This window comes from Myotis yumanensis, unplaced genomic scaffold, assembly GCF_028538775.1.
Source record: "Myotis yumanensis isolate MYYU_CA2020_CCGP unplaced genomic scaffold, mMyoYum1.0.hap1 SCAF_19, whole genome shotgun sequence".
Taxonomy (NCBI): Eukaryota; Metazoa; Chordata; class Mammalia; order Chiroptera; family Vespertilionidae; genus Myotis; species Myotis yumanensis.
The window spans coordinates 10,496,016-10,517,629 of NW_027223770.1; the positions used below are offsets into that span (position 1 = coordinate 10,496,016).

Here is a 21,614-nt window from a genome sequence, read left to right on the forward strand (position 1 = left end):
CCATTTCCAAGAGTGAGCCAAAAACTTCCATCCTCTGCAAGGAGATCTATAGTTGCCCGCGTATCATGTGAAATTCAGTGTTAGTCACCGGTGTAAGCATGAGATACATAAATCTTTAGCCTACATGTGAAAGAATTGCTTGAAATTATGTGGGTATTTTCAGTTTCCACAAAAAGCCCATTTTCATTCACTGAGGAACATTTTGGGATGAACCTGGGTTTTTATTAGGTTATTGTGGGTAGCTCTGACTCATTACTGAGCTACAAGAGCCAAATTCATTCTGGTTTTAGTTGGAAGTCTGTTCACAGTTCTAAAGTTGACTGATCCACTCAGCCACCTTTGTTTATGAATTCCTCACAAAATCTGAAGTACAATTGCTTACCAGTTAACATTTCTTTGGGATTTGGTGGTTTCACAAAGACTTAACAATAAGATGTTACAGAAGTCTAGTTTGTCAGGTTATAATTGACTTTTAAACAGGTTTGGGGGAGGGAGAGGCTTACATCATCAGATATTACATAAGAATGCTTTTGTGCCAGATATTTTAGTCTGTGCAGGTAACAAGATTATTCTAAAAGGGGCAAAGAACAGAGACGCTCATTTTCCACCTCATTCCACTCCAAATCCAGGCTTTTTTGACAGTGGAGGTAAGTGCTCTATGTCAGATATACAGAAATAACTTTTTGGCATCACTTCCATTAAATTCTTTTTTGCCTTACACTACAGAAAATTGCATCTGAAAATCAGGATAATTTAAAGCTATCACAAATAAGATTTTACAATATATAAAAAGACTCCAAAGTGAGGGAGGTAGCTATATACCAGGTGTATCAGTTAATAATGCGGATTTTGTAATCAAAGAAAACATGATAACTTCAAGAGAAACATCCAAAGTGCTTTATTCAAAGTAATGTCCACCGCTAGGTACACATTTCCCCCATCTTTCAGGTAATTGTGGATACCGTCACAATAGAACTTTTCTTGTTTTGAGGCAAACCATTCAGAGACCCAATTTTCCACTTCTTCGTACGTTTTGAAATGCTGCTCAGAAAGTGCGTGTGCCATTGATCGGAACAAGTGGTAATCTGAAGGAGCAAGGTCTGGTGAATACAGCGGGTGGGTTAGTACTTCCCAGGCAAGATATTTTAACATGTCTTTAACTGGTTTTGAAGTGTGTGTGATGGTGCGTTATAGTGAAGCAAAATTACTTTGCCGTGTCTTCTGGCATATTCTGGTCGTTTGACGATCAAAGCGTGGTTCAAATTGATTATTTGTTGTCGGTAGCAATCAGTATTAACAGTTTCACCTGGTTTTAGAAGCTCATAATACACCACACCTTCCTGATCCCACCAAACACAGCATTGTCTTCTTTCCGAAGCGATTTGGCCTTGCAGTCGATGTTGATGGTTGACCTGGATCAACCCATGATTTTGTGCGTTTGGGATTCTCAAAATAAATCCACTTTTCATCACCAGTCACAATTCGATGCAAAAAAGACTTTCTTTTGTACCATTGAAGCAACATTTTACTGATGACTTTTCGGTTTTCCATTTGTCTTTCATTCAGTTGATGTAGCACCCATTTTCCTTCCTTTAAAATCTTTCCCATTGCTTGTAAATGATTGGAAATTGTTTGCTGAGCAATGTTTAATGTTTCTGCAAGTTGTTTCTGAGTTTGACATGCATCTTCATCCAATAATGCTTGTAATTGTTAGTCTTCAAACTTTTTTGGTTGACTTGGATGTTCTTTGTCTTTCACATCGAAATCATCACTTCTAAAGCATTTAAACCAGCGTTCACAAGTATCTTGAGGTGGAGCATGTTTACCATAAGCTTCCCGAAGTATACGATAACTTTCAGCAGCACTTTTCTTCACAGTAAAGTAATGAATTAAAACTTCCCTCAAATGCTCTTTTTTTGGCACGAAATTCGACATTTTTAAGCATAAAAATATCTGTGATGCTAACACCTTCAGAAAATTTGACGTATGAAGTTTTGAAGCTTGTCAATACAACAAAACAGGATACATATCAAATTGCATATATCAACATATGGGTAACTCCATCTATTGAAAAAAGTCCACATTATTAACTGGTACACCTAGTATTTTTATTCTTGACTCCCTCCCCCAGGGATTTTGCTTAAAATCCTAACAATATAAAAAGCAGTGACCAAAAACATGGCACTACACAAGAAAAGACTGCATAACTATGTCTGAAAGCACCACAATTCAAATGTTTGCAATCAAATACAAAAATACCTATTAGTCACGAAACTCTACAAGCAGTATTGGTGCACTCCAAATGACTGCTGAAGAACGTTTAAATACCTTTATAGCCTGGCCAGCATGGCTCAGTGGTTGAGCATTGACCTATGAACCAGGAGGTTACAGTTCTATTCCCCATCAGGCACATTCCTGGACTGCGGGCTCTATCTGTGGAGTGTGCAGGAGGCAGCTGATCAGTGATTCTCTCTCATCATTGATGTTTCTGTCTCTCTCCCTTCCTCTCTGAAATCAATACAAATATATTTTAAAAATAAATAGCCCTAACCGGTTTAGTTCAGTGGATAGAGCGTCAGCCTTCGGACGGAAGGGTCCCAGGTTTGATTCCGGTCAAGGGCATGTACCTTGGTTGCGGGCACATCCCCAGTGGGGAGTGTGCAGGAGGCAGCTGATCGATGTTTCTCTCTCATTGATGTTTCTAATTCTCTATCCCTCTCCCTTCCTCTCTATAAAAAATCAATAAAACATTTAAATAAATAAAAAAATAAATACCTTTATAAAACTGGCAAAGAAAATGCTAAAAGCTCTAATGTGAACATGCATTGAAGAATTCTAATGAGGGGTTCTGGCTATTAGGACTTGCACATCTTTGGGGGCGGGGGAGGGGGGCGGGGTGCAAAAAAAAAAAAGAATTCTAATGAGCCTTTTTCCTGCACAGAAAACTGCTTTCCAAGTCGTATAATGGATTTAAAGCAAATTACATATAGTTAACAAGCAGCTATTTCTACATATGGTTGTGGTGCGAGATGAAGATGTTTAGAAAAGCAGAAGTCCATCCTGCTTTTCAAGGGAGTCCAAGACAATATAGACTAAGTGTGAAATGTGTTTGAGGTGTGCCAGTAAATGGGGTGGGGGGTGGGGTAACTCAGCCGTCATTAAATGTTAGAATATGTAAAAACTGCCATTATTCATGTCCTCTTCACTGTCACTTGCTGTTGCCAGACTATTGAAAGGGTTGTTGCAGTGTTCTCGCTAGTCAGAAGAAACTGCCCCAAAGAACATGCAAGAAAACTGGAGGGGGGAAAGTAACTGTACTGTTTATTCAAAGTAAAAGTTCTCATTAAGTGCTCCAATGTGGTCACCCTAACTTTGATGGCGATGGTTCATGAAACACCCAGAACCTTCACAACTGGACCAATGCATTCTCTAAAACAGAATCCTTCCCCCAAAGGCACACAGTTTGGGATCAGTGATCTGCTTCTGACTCCCCTACCTGAGCCATTTAAACTAACACCAGGGTTGTAGGAGACAGAGGACAAAGGCAGATTCTGCAGGCAATTCTGCTTGACTCCCATCTTCTCCTTTCCTCCTGTGACAGAAGTGCACCCCTTTTCCCAGCTAATGCCCATCCTTTCCTCCCTACTGCCTCACAGCCTCCCCTCTACTGGACAGGAATATAAGCATTTTAAAATAATGTCTCTAATCCTTAAAATATATAAAAAGTCCCATCCTGTTCCTCCCTCCCCGCCTTACCTCTGCTATAGTTGTCTACACTTGCTGTCTCCATTTTCTTATTCTCCTATTTAGTCCTATCTGAAAGCTCTTGACATCACCATTTCATAGAAACTCTTATTATGGTTACCAGAAATCCTCACATCCTTAAGCCAATGGCCATTTTCAGTCTTCATCCCACTTCCTACTTAGACACTTTCTTCTTGTACCTTCCTCATGCCATACTCTCCTGGTCGCTCTTAGACTTTTCAGCAGCCTTTGCATCAGGGTTTCTCAACCTCAGCACGAGCTTCACCCTGTGCCATTGTTTCCCCCTGGCTGCTACTCTCTAACCACACTGGCCAGCCCTCGGTTCCTTAAAGCCACCATGTTTCCCCCATCACAGGGCTTTGCACACACCACACATCCACCCAATATCCCCCATCCAATTTTACTGTCCTAAAAAGTCTTTTATACAGCTTAAGATAGTGACTTTTAGAAACAACATTTCTCCTCCTAGATTTCTAATTCTAACTAAGAAACTCATATTCCCAAATCAATAATAGCAGCAATAGCAAAACAGGCTTGAATAAAATATTAATGTAAATGTAAAATTGAAACTCATTATTTGAGATACTTCTGTTTCTAATAAATTGTGTTTATCCTCAGTAGATTTCATAAAGTTTAATGTTAGCATTCTGTGAAGCTTATCATCAATCTAGTAAAAGGTTGGTATTTTGATATGTTATTAACTGTGACTTTGCTATGAAGGAACTTGTGATGTTTTGGGGATAAAAGTTATATTGTATCACTATGAATAAATGATTTTCCAAACAGATTTGAAAAATGAAATGAGAAGAACATTTATTTTAGAAAACAAACTATAGACTAGCGTATTATTTGTATTCAAAGATATGTATGCTATACACGATCATAATTTATTCTTTAAAACAAGTGATCCAAACCCCTACTTGAATATACTATGTTAGAAATTACTCTGGTGAAGGGATTAAGCAAAACAACAACAAACTCATAAAAAAAGAATTGTATTAACGGTCTATAAAATAAATTAGTCTTTTCTCCATCGCAGATTGGTTTCACCTCTCTACTGTCAAAAAGTAAGAAAATTTATTTATCTTCAGGATATTGAGGGTGGGCTGGAGCAGGGAGACTGCAAAAGGGTGACAGATGATGAGAATTCTTGACTGAGATATGGTTGTGTCTCAACATTTTTCTTTTACCTTCCTGAGAGATGGAGACCCTGGCTCTTCCTCTGTGTCACTATTCACTCTTTTCATTATAGGACTGCCAGAGTTTTCCAACGCAGAGATGTTTGAGAGAATCTCATCAGCATAAAGCTTTCTGGGTGCTACTTTTCTTGAGATAGACTCCATGGCCTTGCTATCTTTTTTACCAACCTTTGAATTTGAACATGGCAGATCTGACCTGAGGTATTAATATAAATTAAATGAATAAACTATTTACTTTGAGGTAAATATATATATATATATATATATATATATATATATATATATATATATATTTTTATGCCTTTATAGCCTGGCCAGCATACGATATATATATATATGAAAGCCTAAGTGACCATTATGACCAAATGACTGGAATGACTGGTCAACCAGTCGCTATGATGCGCACTTACCACCAGGGGGCAGATGCTCAATGCAGGAGCTACCCCCTGGTGGTCATTGCACTCCCAGAGCCAACCTCCTGCGGCTGGCCAACCTCCCACAGCCCCTCCCTCCAAGTGCCCCCCCCCCCCCCAATAGGCCCCGATTGGCGGGCCAGCCAGCCAACCTCCTGGGGTCCCTCCCCCGAGCCAGCCCCCCAATAGGCCTTGATCACCAGCCAGGCAGAGGGACCCCACCTGTGCACGAATTCATGCACTGGGCCTCTAGTTTTTATATAACTAATGGAGCAATATGGGATGACAATGATACCACTGGTTTAGAGAATATACTGAAATAATATGGAACTGTTTTCAAAGTTAAGATTTACATATATGATTATTTAGAAATTCTCTCTACAGATTTGAATTTTTCTTAACCTACCGTGCATGACCTGAGGTATTAATAATTTGCTATTGTGAAATGGTAACAGGACCAAGTTAAAAAAAAGAGTCAAATAAATTACTATATATCTGTACAACGAAATGTATAGTCTTAAAAATCATGTTTCCAAGTCATGATATTGGGCCATGTTCACAATATAATATTTTTGGGGTGAAAAACAGGACACAAAACTACATATGCTATATGATCTCAATCTTGTTTAAAAACACAAGTATATGCAAAATAAGTCTGAAAGGAAATATGGTGAGCCAAATGTTAACAGTGGCTATCTCTAGGTAGTGTAATTGTGGGTGATGGTTGTTTTTTTCTTTGTACTTCCATGTATTTTCCAAATTTCCCATAGTAACTTTATGTTGTTTTTACAGTTGAAGCACCCTCACCAACACCGAAAGAAAGTTATTAAGAGACCAAAGGGGGAAAAAAGGAAAGAAAAACAATGGCTGTCCCTATGAGAAAGAGAGTTTTAGGTAGGAATAGACTTTCCTGTGCACCTTAACACCCTATCACTCCTGAAAAGCAACTATTAAAAATGAAAATCAGTTTTGGGTAATAACAAAGATAAATTAGAGAGTCTTGGTAAATTCTGACCAGAAGAGGAAAAGCAAATATCCAGAGCAAGAAGTGATATTTCTGTTACAGTGAAGTTTTCCTGATTCTGTCATAATTTCTGATTGAATGTTTTACTCCTCCATTGTTTCCTGAATTATTTCAGAGTAAATGGCAATGGCTTTTTCCCAGCCAATAAAGATGTTAAAACATGACCTTACCTTTTTCGTTTTTGTGACAGACACAATGATTGCGGAGAAGATGCTCTACTTGGCTCATCAGCTAATGTAGCCAAAACAAAGTTAGCTTCCAATAACATATGGTCAATACTTAAAGCCATAGGTCTAAAAAGGCAAAGTCAGAGCAAACATCACAATCATTTTCTGATGGACATTGGGAAAATATGAAAAAATTATATCTAATTCAGGAATAAAAAGAAACAGTAAAAGTAGAAGTCCTTTTGGAACTGGAGAGCATTATGCTAAGTGAAACAAGCCAGTCAATGAAGGAAAAATACCACATGATCTCACTCATTCATGGATAATAAAGACCATTACAAACTTTTGAACAATAATAGATACAGAGGCAGAGCTGCCTCAAACTGATTGTCAAACTGCAGTGGAAAGGCCAGAGAGAGTTGGGGGGCAGGAGGGAGGGGAGTAAGAGATCAACCGAAGGACTTGTATGCATGCATATAAGCATAACTAATGGACATAAGACACTGGGAGGTAAGGGAGGGTAGGGGTTTGTCAAGGGCGGGGGGGAAAAAAGGACACTTATGTAATACCCTTTGTAATACTTTAAGCGAAAAAAAAAAAAAAAAAAAAAGTAGAAGTCCTTTTAGTCTTCTCACTGATTAACACAGTGCTAAGAGCTGAAATCATCAGATCTAAATTTATAAAACAGCTATCCAAACCCAATCTCATTTGAAAGTTCAGTGCTGGAGTATCATATAAAGTATCACAGTTTCGCCCTAACCAGTTTGGCTGGGTTGATAGAGTGTTGGCCTGCGGACTGAAGGGTCCCAGGTTTGATTCTGGTCAAGGCCATGTACCTTGGTTGCAGGCACATCCCCAGTAGGGGGTGTGCAGGAGGCCGCTGATCGAAGTTTCTCTCTCATCCTCAACATAGATGTTTCTAACTCTCTATCCCTCTTCCTTCCTCTCTGTAAAAAATCAATAAAATATATTTTTAAAAAATAAAGTATCATAGTTTCACAGAGATTTAAGCCATGTATTATTTTCTAATTAGGCAATTTATTCCTATCAAATTTATAAATGTTGAAGCATATATCTTTCTCAATCAAGTTACCAATTAAAAAATACTATGTTATGGCATCTTTCAAAATTTAGTTTGATAAGTATTGCTAGCGAGGTTAAGGAATTCTTAAGGTACGAATTAATTTCAAAGTGATTGAAATAGTTTTATTAACATATAACAAAAGAAAAAGAAACAAACTCAGAAAAGTTCCCTAAGGACCTACTTCCCAGGAAAATCAAAATGCATGGTTATAGGAGCATGTGTAGCTTCCGAAAATATCAGCATTCCCTGAAAGAAAAAGAAGAAAAATGAAATATTTCTTAAAAACTATCAGTGAAAATTTTAATTTTGTACAAATTTTTCTTTACCTTCAATTCTTTGCAGCAAAATGTTATTTCAGTGTCAACTCCAATTTGAAAGAACTCAAACTCATGGGGACCCACAAACATTTCACTGTATACAGAACTGTTCAAATCTGTTCAATATCATAGGAAAATGAATAAAATTAGTTCTAGAGATATTTGTTAAGTTTGAATATAAAAATATAACCTACGTGGTAAGTTAAACATAGCCATAAATTCCGTGACATTCCTTCATTGAGAGAGGGGTTCTATGTCTACTTCCCCTATCCTAGAATCTGGGTGGGCGGGCTCTCTGACTACTTTGACCAATAGGACATGATGAAGTGATTTGGTGCTGGTTTCTGGGCCCAGACCTTTAGCAACTAGTAGCCTCCCCATCTATCCTCTATCCACTTCCTCTATCCTGCAACACTTGCTCTTGGAACTCAGCCACCATGCTGAGTTCATGCTTTCATATATGAAAAAGCCACATAATGTGCAAGGACTCTGGACAACAATCCAGCTGAGTTCCCAGCATCAATTACAAGCCATGTCAATGTCTGTTCAAATCCATTGCCTGTTTTTCACTTGTGTTTTCCACAAAATTAGCTTCAATAAATATCTTTGATATACACTCTGAGAGAGAGAGGAGTGTATATACACAATATGAGATTACTTTTAATAGCTTCAAGGCATTTCATTACTTTCACACAACCCATCTCCTATTAGATCTGAAATATAGAAACAGGTATTAAAAGTGCTCATCTCTGGATAGTGGGATTTCAGATGACTTTTATATTAGTGCTTTTTAAAAATTATTTTCTTCAATGAACATAAATTATGTAAGTATAAGAACAAAGGATAAATGGTATACATTTTTTTAAAGGACCAAACAATACCTTACAAATACATTCATCTCAAACAAGAAGGCTCATGTCACTCCAGGGTGCTAGCATAGAGTAAGTTCAATAATAGAATTAAACAATTGGGTCCCTAGTCAAACATAACTAGAACTACTCATTAGAAAGTTGTTCATAAGAGACAGTGTCTCCTGGTTATAAATGGCCATCTTTATTCAGAGATGGCATTATGGAATATAAACCAGACCCCTTCACTAGTCAAGTGTATATTTCCGAGATCATGCACTCCTGAGTGCCAAGAAAGAATGTAGAGGAGATCTGAGAGAAGCAGTAATAGCACAAATGAGTTTGTGTCCTGTGCTCAGGTCACCAGGTACCACTAACTATGTGACACCAGCAAGTCACTTAGCTTCTCTGTGCTTCATATTCTTCAGATGGAAAAGAGGGATCATAATAGTACCTACATCACAGAGTTGTTACAAAGATCAAATGAATTCAGAAATGAAAACCATTTAGAACAGAATCTGGCACAAACTAAACACTACAAAAGTCACCTGACACAACTTAATCCCCAGTTCTACTGGTTTTTCACTTTAAAATAATAAAGTTCCTCCCTTTGTATTCTTTCTTTACTGCTATCACCAAAAAAAGTATCCAAGGTCAAAGAGTCTCAAACAACTTGTGCCAAAAAGACCCCATAAATTTTCCTGATACCAAAACTCCTGATTTGATAGTGCCTTAGTTTCTCCATTCCATCTAGATAACTCTTGGAAGAGCTGACTTAAGAAGTATTCACATTTTCTGCCCTATACATTTGCTGCCTGGAATATCTTACATTTCCAATTCAAATATACTTTTTCTTATGTAGTCAAAGGTCATCTCAATTGGATTGCTGGCCTCTTAATTTTTCTTCATGCTAAACACAAAGTATAATAAAGGATGAGAAAAACTTTAAAATCTTAACTTTAAAATTTTCTCAGTAACCATTCTCCTAATTTTAAAACAACTGGAATTTCAAAGCTAAGCATTTAAATTACTGATTGTGTAAATATCCTGGATCTCTTAAACATTTTATTTTATTTTATTTTATTTTATTATTTTATATATTTTTTTTATTTCAGAGAGGAAGGAAGAGGGAGAGAGAGAGAAAAACATCCATGATGAGAGAGAATCATGGATTGGCTGCCTACTGCAAGTCCCCCACTGGGGATCGAGCCCACAACTCGGGCATGTGCCCTTGACTGGAATCGAAACTGGGACCTTTCAGTTCACAGGCCAACGCTCTATCCACTGAGCCAAACGGGCTAGGCTCTCTTAAACATTTTAATGATCTTCTACATCTTACTGCTTTTTAAACAAAAATAAATATTATGCCACTAATATTTACTGCATGGTTAGTCATCAAGAAAACCAGGAAGTGATATTACATTAAAGCACTATGACAGATATAATCCATACCCATTGATTCCTCAGTAGAACTCTTAATGCAAACTTCCAGTGGAGTAACTGCAAGAGTAACTTCCTCTTGACTTGATGTGAAAAGAACAATTGCCTCAGCAAGCACTCTGGGAAATGTAATAAAAAAAATATTACATCCTTTGGAAAGTAAACAAACAGCTTTCTAATGGGATTCAAATCTTTTTTTAAAATATATTTTTATTGATTTCAGAGAGGGAGAGGGAGAGAGAGATAGAAACATCAATGAGGAGAGAGAATCATTGATCAGTTGGCTGCCTCCCACATGTCTCCCCTGCCCTAGAGATCGAGCCCACAACCTGGGCATGTGCCCTTGACCGGAATCGAAACTGGGACCCTTCAGTCCGCAGGCCAAAGCTCTATCCACTGAGCCAAACCAACTAGGGCGGGACTCAAATCTTTAATCTAGAAATAGGTTAGTCGGCCTAGATTTAGAAAAATTTATCCAAAATGTAAATTTTTCTTCTTTCTTTTATATGAGCTGCTATATTTTAGTATATTTTGAAACTCTAACTTCATTTAAAGGCCAAGAGAATAGTAAGATGCATTCTTAGTAAAGCATGTGAGAGCTGCAGGATAAACCAAACACTAGAATAAAATGATTTTAGTTCTTTTTTATGTAACAATTTCTTTAATTGGCCTGGGATCACACTCCTAAGGGAAATAGTAGAAAACAGAGCCATTCTAATACAATTGGGGTAAGTGCTGGAGACCCAGCTGAGAGGTAGATGTTTACAAGCAGCCTGCTGCCTATATTCTCTTTCCCTTTGTTACTTGACCTGATTACTAATTATTATTTCAAGGTTGTCTTGACACCCCAGTGCTTTTTCATTCTGTGCTCCCTTTTTAAAAACAGATTTATTAAGATATAATTAACCTACTACACAATTCACAGATTTCAAGTTGTTTGACTTGGATTTCCCCATGATTAATAATTTTGAGCACCTTTTCAAGTGCTTATTGGCCATTTTATATCGTCTTTGGAGAAATGTCTATTCAAATCCTCCACCTGTTTTTTAGTTAGGTTATTTGCCTTTTTATTATTGCATTATAACTTCTGAGCTACTTTTGAAATTGAGGTGTTATTTGACAAAAAAAAAAACAAAACAGATTCTTAGAATTTTTGTAATGTTGGTATTAGTGTTTCTTGATGCCAAAATGTGAGGAACGCCTACCAAATTCATCTGGAAACGTTTCCAGTGTTAAGGGGGAAGTTTTGTACAAGATACCAAACAACCTGATATATATATTAAAAAAATGACATGAATGTGCAATTAGGGAAGAAAAATACCAATTGCTAATAAGTATATGAAAAGATACTCCAACTCCCTAGTAATGAAATAAGAACAACAAAGAACTCTAATAATACCATTTTCTATCTATTATGTTGGCAAAAATGTAAAAGATCATTCATATCTTTTACTTGGAAGGATTTTCCTACACATTTAGTGGGAATGTAAATTGATACAAACTTTCCAGGTAGCAATTTGATAGTATGTATGCACATTTAAAATTTGTAAGCCTTTGAGCCAGAAATTTGATTTCTAGGACTCTATCTGTGTTTGGCAGCCTAGAAGAGGCCCCAATAATCCCACCTCCTCTTTTTCAGGTGCTATATAAATCCCCTCACCTTGAGTGTGGGCTGGACAGCTAAGATTCACTTCTAGCAAAGAGAAAATGGCAGAAGTATAAGAGAGCAATTCTGAGATTAGGTTATAAAAAGACCACGGCTTCCATCTTGGGAGACTTCCCCTCCTCCTCTCCGTCTCTGTCTCTCATCACCATGTAGTGAGTACAATCAGGCAGTCTAAGGAGAGGCTTGCCTGGTGAGGAACTGAGGCCTCCCAGCAACCATGTCAGTGAGCTTGGAAGTAACTCCCTCCACAGCCTTCAGATAAGACCACTGTCCTGGCTGATGGCTTAACTTCAACCTTGGTGACCTTGAGCCAGATACACACAGCTAAGCCACACTTACTAGTACAAAGTAACAAATGTCTATTTTTTTAAGGCTCCAAGATTTGGGGAAATTTGCTCCACAGCAACAGACAACTAACACATTACCCTATGTACTACTAGCAGCATTGTTTGTGATGGCAAAAAGTTGGAAACAACCTTTTTCACCAATACAGCAGTTCCCCCTTATCTGAGGTTTCACTTTTCTGGATTTCAGTTATCTCCAGTCAACTGTGATCTGAAAATATTAAATGGAAAGTTCCAGAAATAATTATAAGTTTTAAATTGCTTGCCATTCTGAGTAGCGTGATGAAAACTCATGCCATCCGGTGCCATCCTGCCCAGGATGTGACTCATCCCTTTGTCCAGTGTCTCCACGTTGTATATGCTACCTACCCGTTAATCACTTAGTAGCTATCACAGTTATCATCAGCTAGCCTGTCGAAGTACTGCAGTGCTTATTTTACTTATTAATATCCCCAAATCGCAAGAGTAGTGATGCTGACAATTCAGATATGCCAAAGAGAAGCCAAAAAGTGCTTCCTTTAAGGAAAAAGAAGAAAGTTCTCCTTAACTTAATAAGGAAAGAAAAAAAGTCATATGCTGAAGTTGCTAAGATCTATGGTAAGAACAAATCTTATACCTATGAAGTTGTAAAGAAGGAAAAGAAATTCCTGCTAGTCTTGCTATTGCACCTTGAACTGCAAAAGTTACAGCCACAGTGGGTGTGGTAGTGCTTAGTTAAGATGGAAAAGGCATTGAATTTGTGGGTGGACGACATGGGCAGAAAACATGTTCTGACTGAAGACAACATAATGCACTAGAAATCATTGAGTCTATAGGAAGACCTGAGCAAGTCACCACATTCATATAACATTTATTACAGTATATCGTTATAATTGTTCTATTTTATTAGTTATTGTTAATCTCTTACTGTGACTAATTTATAAGTTAAACTATCATAGGTCTGTATTCATAGGAAAAAAACAATATATATAGGGTTGGGTACTATCTGCAGTTTTAGGAATCAACTGTGGGGAGGGGAGACTATTGTATTGTTGGATAATGGATAAGTAAATTACCAATCAGTCTTACAATGAAAAATTATACAGTCATTAAAAATAATAAGATAGATTTAGGTGAACTGACATAGAAACTGAAAAAAACAAGTTGCCAAACAAAAATAATAGTGGGACATTTTCTTTGAAAATACTATGTATAATATATTATAAAAAAATATGTATAATAAAGTATGTGATATAAATTTGAGAGGCGAGAAAAAGAGATCACGATAATTATAGGGAGAATTACAGAGAGATTGGCTATAAATTTAACAAAATAGCTATAAAAAGAAGAGCTAGAATGATATACACCAAATTATTAATAGATATTATCATTGCCAATAGAATAAAGGGCAGGTAGAGGAGAAAGATTTTCATTTTTTAATCTTTGCAATCTTCTATAAATTTTAGATGTATTTCGAGAACGTATTTCTTTGGTAATTTAAAAAACAACAAGGATAAAATATATTTTGGCTTACAAAGTAACTAATGTTTAATGTTATGGCTTAACTGAAAAATTGAGTACATTGACTCATTCTCTAGAGGAAAAAAATGGAAATACTTACGGATAAAATCAGTTCATATAAAAAATGTTGAAATTTCCTTATGCTGTGTGTTTTAAGACTCAGACAGAAGGCACCATGTAAATGCAAAATATTAGAGAATATATTTTTCTCCTGATAACATTTGATGAAGAAAGCTACTGATGGAATATTTTTAGAATTTTCTTGGCCACTAAATTATTATTGCTACCATTAGGCAATTACAGTAATTTTCAACCAGTGTGCCACAAGAATTTTTAAGACATGACATACATGATTATTTAGTCAGGGGCACTGACCTCTTTTCCCTTAGATCAGTGGTTCCCAAACTTATTTGGCCTTTCCAGAAAAAAATATTACTCAGCCCCTGGAAATTAATTTTTAAAAATTTTAATAGCAGTTACTCATCGCCCCCAAATGCACCTGTGGCCATCACCGCCCCCATAGATCGCTGCAGCGCCTACCAGGGGGCAGTAGCGCCCACTTTAGGAATCACTGCCTTAGATTGTCAACTTTTAAAAAATGACAACAGTTCTCTCCCTCCCTCTCTGAAACCAATAAAAATATATTTTTTAAAAATGACAACAGCCTTTGCCGGTTTTGGCTCAGTGGACAGAGCTTCAGCCTGCGGACTGAAGGGTCCTCGGTTTGATTCCGGCAAGGGCACATGCCCGGGGTTGTGGGCTTGATCCCCAGTAGTGTGTGTGCAGGAGGCAGCCGATCAGTGATTTTCTCTCATCATTGATGTTTCTATCTCCCTCTCCCTTTCTCTCTGAAATCAATAAAAATGTATCTTAAAAAAAATGACAACAGCCAACACAACAATAGTTGTCTGGCATGAATGAGTCAAAATTATACCTTTTTTGTTTGTTTGTTTGTCAAATCAGCAAAACATATATTTTTTTTAAATATACTTTATTAATTTTTTACAGAGAGGAAGGGAGAGGGATAGAGAGTTAGAAACATTGATGGGAGAGAAACATCGATCAGCTGCCTCCTGCACACCTCCTACTGGGGATGTGCCCGAAACCAAGGTACATGCCCTTGACCAGAATCGAACCTGGGACCCTTCAGTCTGCAGGCCAATGTACTATCCACTGAGCCAAACCGATCAGGGCAAAACATATATTTTTTGATGTGATTCAAACCAAAAACTAATACTCTAGTAATTACTTTATGTGTGCTGTGGGATGAAAAAGGTTGAAAATCACTGATACACTATTATCTTTATCAAGATTTCCTCTTGATCCTATATGGTGATTTCTCCAAGTCCAGTGTTAGCTTTAAAACAAAAAAGTGACTTATTTAAAAGCTCTAGGACATTAATTCTTTACTCTGTAACCATACTATTTTCAGAAAAAGAATCAACAGAGAACTCATTACCTTGGCTGAATCATTAGTGTATTACTACACGTATCCTTTTCAAAAATAACTTGCAAAGGCTGACTTTCTTGAAAACACACATTGTGAGTCTTTTTAATACCTTCAAAAGAATAAACAACCTGTTAATTTTAAGTTCAAAATTAAAATATTAAGAAGTTTTTAAGTTTCACAGCCAAATTAAAATAATATAAGTAAAGTTATATTTAATATCTGGCAGGTGCACAAAGCATGGAGAACCACTAATCCTTAATGAATGTGTTTATCGCTCCCTAGTGGACACCAGGCAATATGTCAGACCATCTCACCAAGCAGGCAATAAAGAGTTCCCACATTCTTTTGAAATACAGATAATTTCTTAAATTGTGTGTAAAATAGTGATTGCCCACTACAGCTCAGCTATCTATTATTCAGTATCTGTCATCCAGGCCTGATATTTCTGAATGGGACCTTTGGAATATAAAACTGAACATCTAGCCTGTGAATTCTTTTCCTCTGAGAAAAATGTGTAGCAGTAATGGCTATGGCCCTAGATGCCAGGAACTGAGGTATACATTTTACATACATTACCTCTGATCCACACAATATCCCTATAGGGCAGGTACTTAATCTCAGAAGAGGAAACAATAACTCAGTGAGGCTAAATGACTTTTTAAGGACCCACAACCTTGGCACATCAGTACAACACTCTAACCAACTGAGCTACCTGGCCAGGGCCCACGCCTTCTTTTAAACAGTTTAGAACTATAACTTCCTAGAAAACTCATTGAATCTTCACAAAAACCCTAGGAAGCTGGTACTAACATTATCCCCAACTTATATATTGAGAAACTGAGACACAGGGATGTAAAATAATTTGCCCAAGGTCTCAGCAAGGAAGGGGCAGAGCAGGAGTTTTATCCCAGACCTTTGGCAGTGGTTCTCAACCTTCCTAATGCCAAGACCCTTTAATACAGTTCCTCATGTTGTGGTGGTCCCCAATTTCATTGTTACAAATTGAACATGATTAAAGCATAGTGATTATTCACAAAAACAATATATAATTATGTATGTGTTTTCCGATGTTCTTAGGCGACCCCTGTGAAAGGGTCGTTCGACCCCCAAAGGGGTCGCGACCCACAGGTTGAGAACCACTGCCTTATGGCCTCCAGAGCCCATGCTGTTAATCACCAGGCTATACATAGTCAAACATGTAAAAGTCCTATGAGTACAACATTCGAATATTGACCACACAAAGCAGGCAGGCAAGAAATCTGTTATATAGCCAAAACCGGTTTGGCTCAGTCGATAGAGCGTCGGCCTGCGGACTGAAGGGTCCCGGGTTCGATTCCGGTCAAGGGCATGTACTTGGGTTGCGGGCACATCCCCAGTGGGAGCTGTGCAGGAGGCAGCTGGTCGATGTTTCTCTCTCATCGATGTTTCTAACTCTCTATTTCTCTCCCTTCCTCTCTGTAAAAAATCAATAAAAATATATAAAAAAAACAAAACAAAAACAAACAAACAAACAAACAAAAAGAAATCTGTTATATAGCTTGGTGTGGCAGAGAGAATGAGGGAAGGTTTTGTTTCTACTATTGTGGGGCAGGACTTAAATCCGGGCTCTACGACTTCCTAGTTCTGTGACCTTGAGCCAGTTACCGTGCTTCTTTCAGCCTAGAGGGAAATATTATTTTGTTTGTTTGTTTGTTAATCCTCACCTGAGGATATTTTTCCATTGATTTTTTTAGGGATAGTGGAAGAGAGAGGGAAAGACAGAGAGAAACACATTGATTGATTGCCTCCTGCACAAGCCCTGACCAGGACTGGGGCGGGGGAGGAGCCTGCAACCAAGGTAAGTACCCTTGACCAGAATCAAACCCCAGGCCCTTTGGTCTGCAGGCCAATGCTCTATCCACTGAGCTAAACCGGCTAAAGCAGGAATTATTCTTTTTTTGTTCTTACCAACGAACACTGTTACCAAGGCGTTCTTACAGAGTATCAAGCAGCCAATTAATTTGAGAACAACCAATTGTTTAAATTAAAAATTGGTTTATGCAGGCAAAGCTTGTGTCACTGACAAGAAATAATACCAATCATCTCACAATACTTCTACAGAGACAAATAAGATAATATTTTTCAAGTACTTCCAACTGCCCTACCATAAAACTACACAAATTCTAAGCAATAATGTAATGGGAACTCTTGACATGCAGTCTGAATATTCTAAAAATAAAAATATTAACAAGAAACACACAATACATTAGTTTTAATAATACCTACCATGTCTGCAGAATAATTGAATGACTACTTTGCACTTATCAGATCTGGTGAATATTTTGCACATCTCTACATTTCTTTCGAGGGAATTCAGACATCTAAAGATGGGCAGAATTGACTGTAATACAAATATATTATGGAACAGCATATACTCAATATGATTGTTTAATTAGTTTAAAAACAAACAAGAGTATGCATATTCATAAATGAATAGATTTGTCCTACCTGCCATTTAAACCAAGTATTAAGTACAGGATAGATGTTCTGTCTGATATACCGAATATTTCCACAATATAAGAGACAACCAGGGCCACTTATATTTACCTTAATTCCCAATTTGCAATTTAAATTTGATTTTGTGCCATTATTCATATCTACTGAGGCTGACCATTGATAATGTTGGAAAAACACAGGAGAGAAGAGGACACATCCGTATGCTGAGCGACAAGAATTCACAGACCTTAAAGCAAGCTGGGAAAAAAAAAAAGCTATTAAGGAAAAAAAAATGTTCTTTAAATGATTAATTAAAAAAATTCTATTTTGTTTAGTATAGCAATTAAATGTGTTCAAATAAGGTTAACTGCATTATATGGCTATAAATTATATTATATGGACGGCATTTATACACTGTATATTAAATTTGCATATGCATACACATATGTATACATATCTATATTGAATATATATAGGTATTAAATCTAAAATTTTGCATGTTGAAATTGTAAAATTACAAATGCCTATAGGGGCCTTAACTTTAATGTGCAAAGTGGCAGAAGGCAATATAAAAGGGAGTGAAAAGAGTTCACAGCAAAATGGCGATCTCTTGCCTTTTCTAAGGGGAGAAACTGTTAGTCTCAGCCAACTATTTCCACTTGGGAATACAGGCCCCAAACTGTCAGATCTTCTTGAGTTTTCAAGAGAAACAGGAAATTCAGATTTTTATGTGGACTCTCCCAATTTTTAACTGTTAAAAATAATTTCAATTTTTAAAAAACACAGTGCAATCCCCATAAAACACTTGTACAAGCCATATCTAGCCCCTTGACCACCAGTTTGTGACTTTTGATTTAAATTAATTGTGTTTATCTGCATGATTTAAAAATTTTCTATGCTCAAAATCAATGCTTTTCAATGGGTGTGCTGCAAGAATTTTTAAAACATGTAATACATGACTATTCAGGGGCACTGACCTCTTTTTCCTTAGATTGTCAAATTTAAAACAATGATAACAGCCAACACAATAGCCATCCAGTGTGAATGAATCAAAATTATACCTATTTTTTGTTAGATTAGCAAAAAATGTATTTTTTGGTGTGCCAAAAAATTTTAGTAGTTTATGTGTGCCATGAGATGAAAATGGTTGAAAATCGCTGTTCTAAATATATTTAGATATGTACAATAAATATGAACAGTGAAAAGGATAATTATAATTTCTGGATTTCCTAGTTAACATACAATCTGTACTGGAATCTTAAACTTCTTTTGTCTTAATAAATGAATGGTCTATGAGTTAACTTTCTTACTTACACCTTTTTCAGATGGGTCTAGCCACAGCTCGTCACTAATTTTTGATAGAGCTTGGATTGCTTTCCCAAAGACTACAGAGAAAAAGAAAGGTGCTGCTTATATTCTTCCTCTCAAACAAAAACAAATCATAGGTCTACTTCAGCATTCATGGGACTTAAATTCATAAAGAACAGTGTTTATAGACTAATACTACAAATTGCTGTAAGAAATACATTGGGGGTGTGGGAGCAGGGTAGAGAAGGTCAATGGTGGGGGGGAAGGGAACCTCTGTAATACTTTCAACAATAATTTTTTTAAAAACAAATACAGTATAATACTATTGGCAAAATGCCAAGTTAATAGTAAGAGCTCAATAAATTCAAAGAATGAGTATATGAAATAACATGCAACAAAATTCTTCCTTTCTGCATGTTTGCAGTGTTGCATGAACTATTGTGGCAAGCCAATTTCCTCCCATACTAATGTATTTTAAAACTTGTATCTTCCACTACCCCACTCTGGGAAAAGTGTAAAAACAAAGAATGGAGAGGATGGTTTGAAGGTTTTTAATACCTTGACTGGTAGCAAAGTCAAAGCAAGTCATGAGATAAATTAGAGGCTCTCAAGATGCATCTCTGATGTTTGAGGGTTGCATGAAAGATGCCAAATCTTCCCACCAAACATACTTAGATGTCCTTTCAGAAAGAGAGGCTATCCCTAGCCAGTTTGGCTCGGTGGATAGAGCCTCGGCCTACAGACTGAAGGGTCCCAGGTTTGATTCCAATCAAGGGCATATGCCTAGGTTTCGGACTCGATCCCCCCCCCAGTGGGGGGCGTGCAGGAGGCAGCCAATCAATGGTTCTCATCATTGATGTCTCTCTCTCCCTCTTCCTTCCTCTCTGAAATCAATAAAAATATATTTTAAAAAAATAGGGCTGAACGAAAACTGGTCTGACCTGGCATGACGCTTGCAATGTCCTCATGAGTTATTAATAAGTAAAAAAATGTGGCAAACAGATATGGAATGAAATGCTGCAAAATAAACATAGATGGCCATATCAATGTATGGAAAAGTACACAAAAGGGAAAACAATTCCAGAACATAAAATTAGATTATAAGGCTTAATCATAAGTATGTGAGCTGGGAGTGTGGACCTCAAACTGAGAAAGATAGATGCATTTGCCCCTTTTCCCCACTTCACATTCACTTTTTCCCCCGGAGCTGCCTAATGCAGACCTTTCACTCAGCCAATGAGTATTTATTGAGCACCTACAATGTTCCAAGCACAACCCCAGGGCAGTCGGGGTATAGGGATGAACAAGACAGGAATAGTTCCTGCCCTCACAGTGTTTACAGTCCAACATAATTAATCATGTAAATAATTGCTCATTAAGAATTGAGAACTTCCTGTTCCATACTGTTCCACAGAAGTCCTCAACACAGGGAAGCCAGCTGCATTGCAAGATGCCTTTCCACGATCATTTTTCAGGTTACAGTTTGAGGGAAACCATTGCTTTCCCAAATACAGATTTTCTGGAGTAATTTACCTGTTTAAAGTACCATCCTATATAATCAAAGGCTAATATGCAAATTGTCCCCTCGGGAGTTTGACCCCCTGGGAGTTCAACGGCTGGCTATGACGTGTGCTGACCACCAGGGGGCGGGAGGCCCCATTGGCCCTGATCACAGGCCAGGCCTAGGGACCCTTCCTGGTCATGAATCTGGAGCATCAGGCCTCCAGTTTATAATTGTCCCTGTACATTCCCATTTATTGAGCTCTTTACATGCATTTCCTTTCATCGCTAAAACAAACATGCTATTTGTCATCTTACTGATGACGAGAAACTGAGCCCTAAGGTGATTCTGTAGCTTGTCCCAGGTCATAAATCAAAAAAATAGTAGGGTTGGGGCTGAGCGGAGGGGGTAAAGGGGGGGGGGGGGGGAGGAGAGAATGGGAGACATCTGTAGTACTGTCAACAATAAAATACAATAAAAATGAAATTTAAAAAATAAATAAAAATGGTAGGCTCTAAAATAAAGAACTGGTTTGTTTTTCCCATGTCCAAGCATTATTTTTTATCCTCAACTCTGCCCCACAGTTCATCCCGATTTTGAGGCCCACACTCCCCATCTCTGCCCCGATGGTGCCGCTTCATTTCGTAGACACCTATGAAAATAAATATTAAGCAGAAATCAAAGCACATGGGCCTTCATCTTCCCCTCGGAAACGAACAGGGCCATGGGGGCCGGGGGCTGGTTGTGGCCAGACTTTGTGTCCTCAGCCCTTAGGCATAAAAGCAAAGGGTGAAGAATAAGATGATGGCGGAACGCCGCCGGAACCCTCAGGCTTTCCCTCTTTCTCCGTAGGAAGGGAAGAAAGGCCGCTCCACCTTTCACCTGGCTGCCGCTCATCCCGCACTTCAGCATGGCTGAGGACCCTAACAAGCCGAGTCGCAAGAGCGCCACCACTCGACGCCCCAGGTTCCCGGATGTTGGCCGCGCCTTCAGAAGCTTCGAGATCTCCCTCCCTCCCTTCCACTTCCCCTCCATCCCCGGAAGTAGCTTCGCGTTACGGCGGGAAAGAGCCTAGGCGGGCCACCGTACCGCGGTCTCCTGTGGACCTCTGTT

General features: G+C 37.9%; 1 protein-coding gene across 1 annotated transcript; it reads right to left on the reverse strand.

Moving 5' to 3' along the window:
- Positions 1-609: 609 nt before the first annotated feature.
- Positions 610-21,536, reverse strand: RAD9B (RAD9 checkpoint clamp component B). The gene is made up of 11 exons (XM_070400148.1): positions 21,377-21,536; positions 19,007-19,077; positions 17,804-17,950; positions 17,483-17,597; positions 15,227-15,326; positions 10,270-10,376; positions 7,979-8,085; positions 7,834-7,898; positions 6,572-6,694; positions 4,956-5,160; positions 610-720 (listed from the first exon to the last, which is right to left on the reverse strand). The coding sequence occupies exons 1-11, from the start codon at positions 21,534-21,536 to the stop codon at positions 610-612; spliced, it is 1,311 nt and encodes a 436-aa protein (XP_070256249.1).
- Positions 21,537-21,614: the final 78 nt, after the last annotated feature.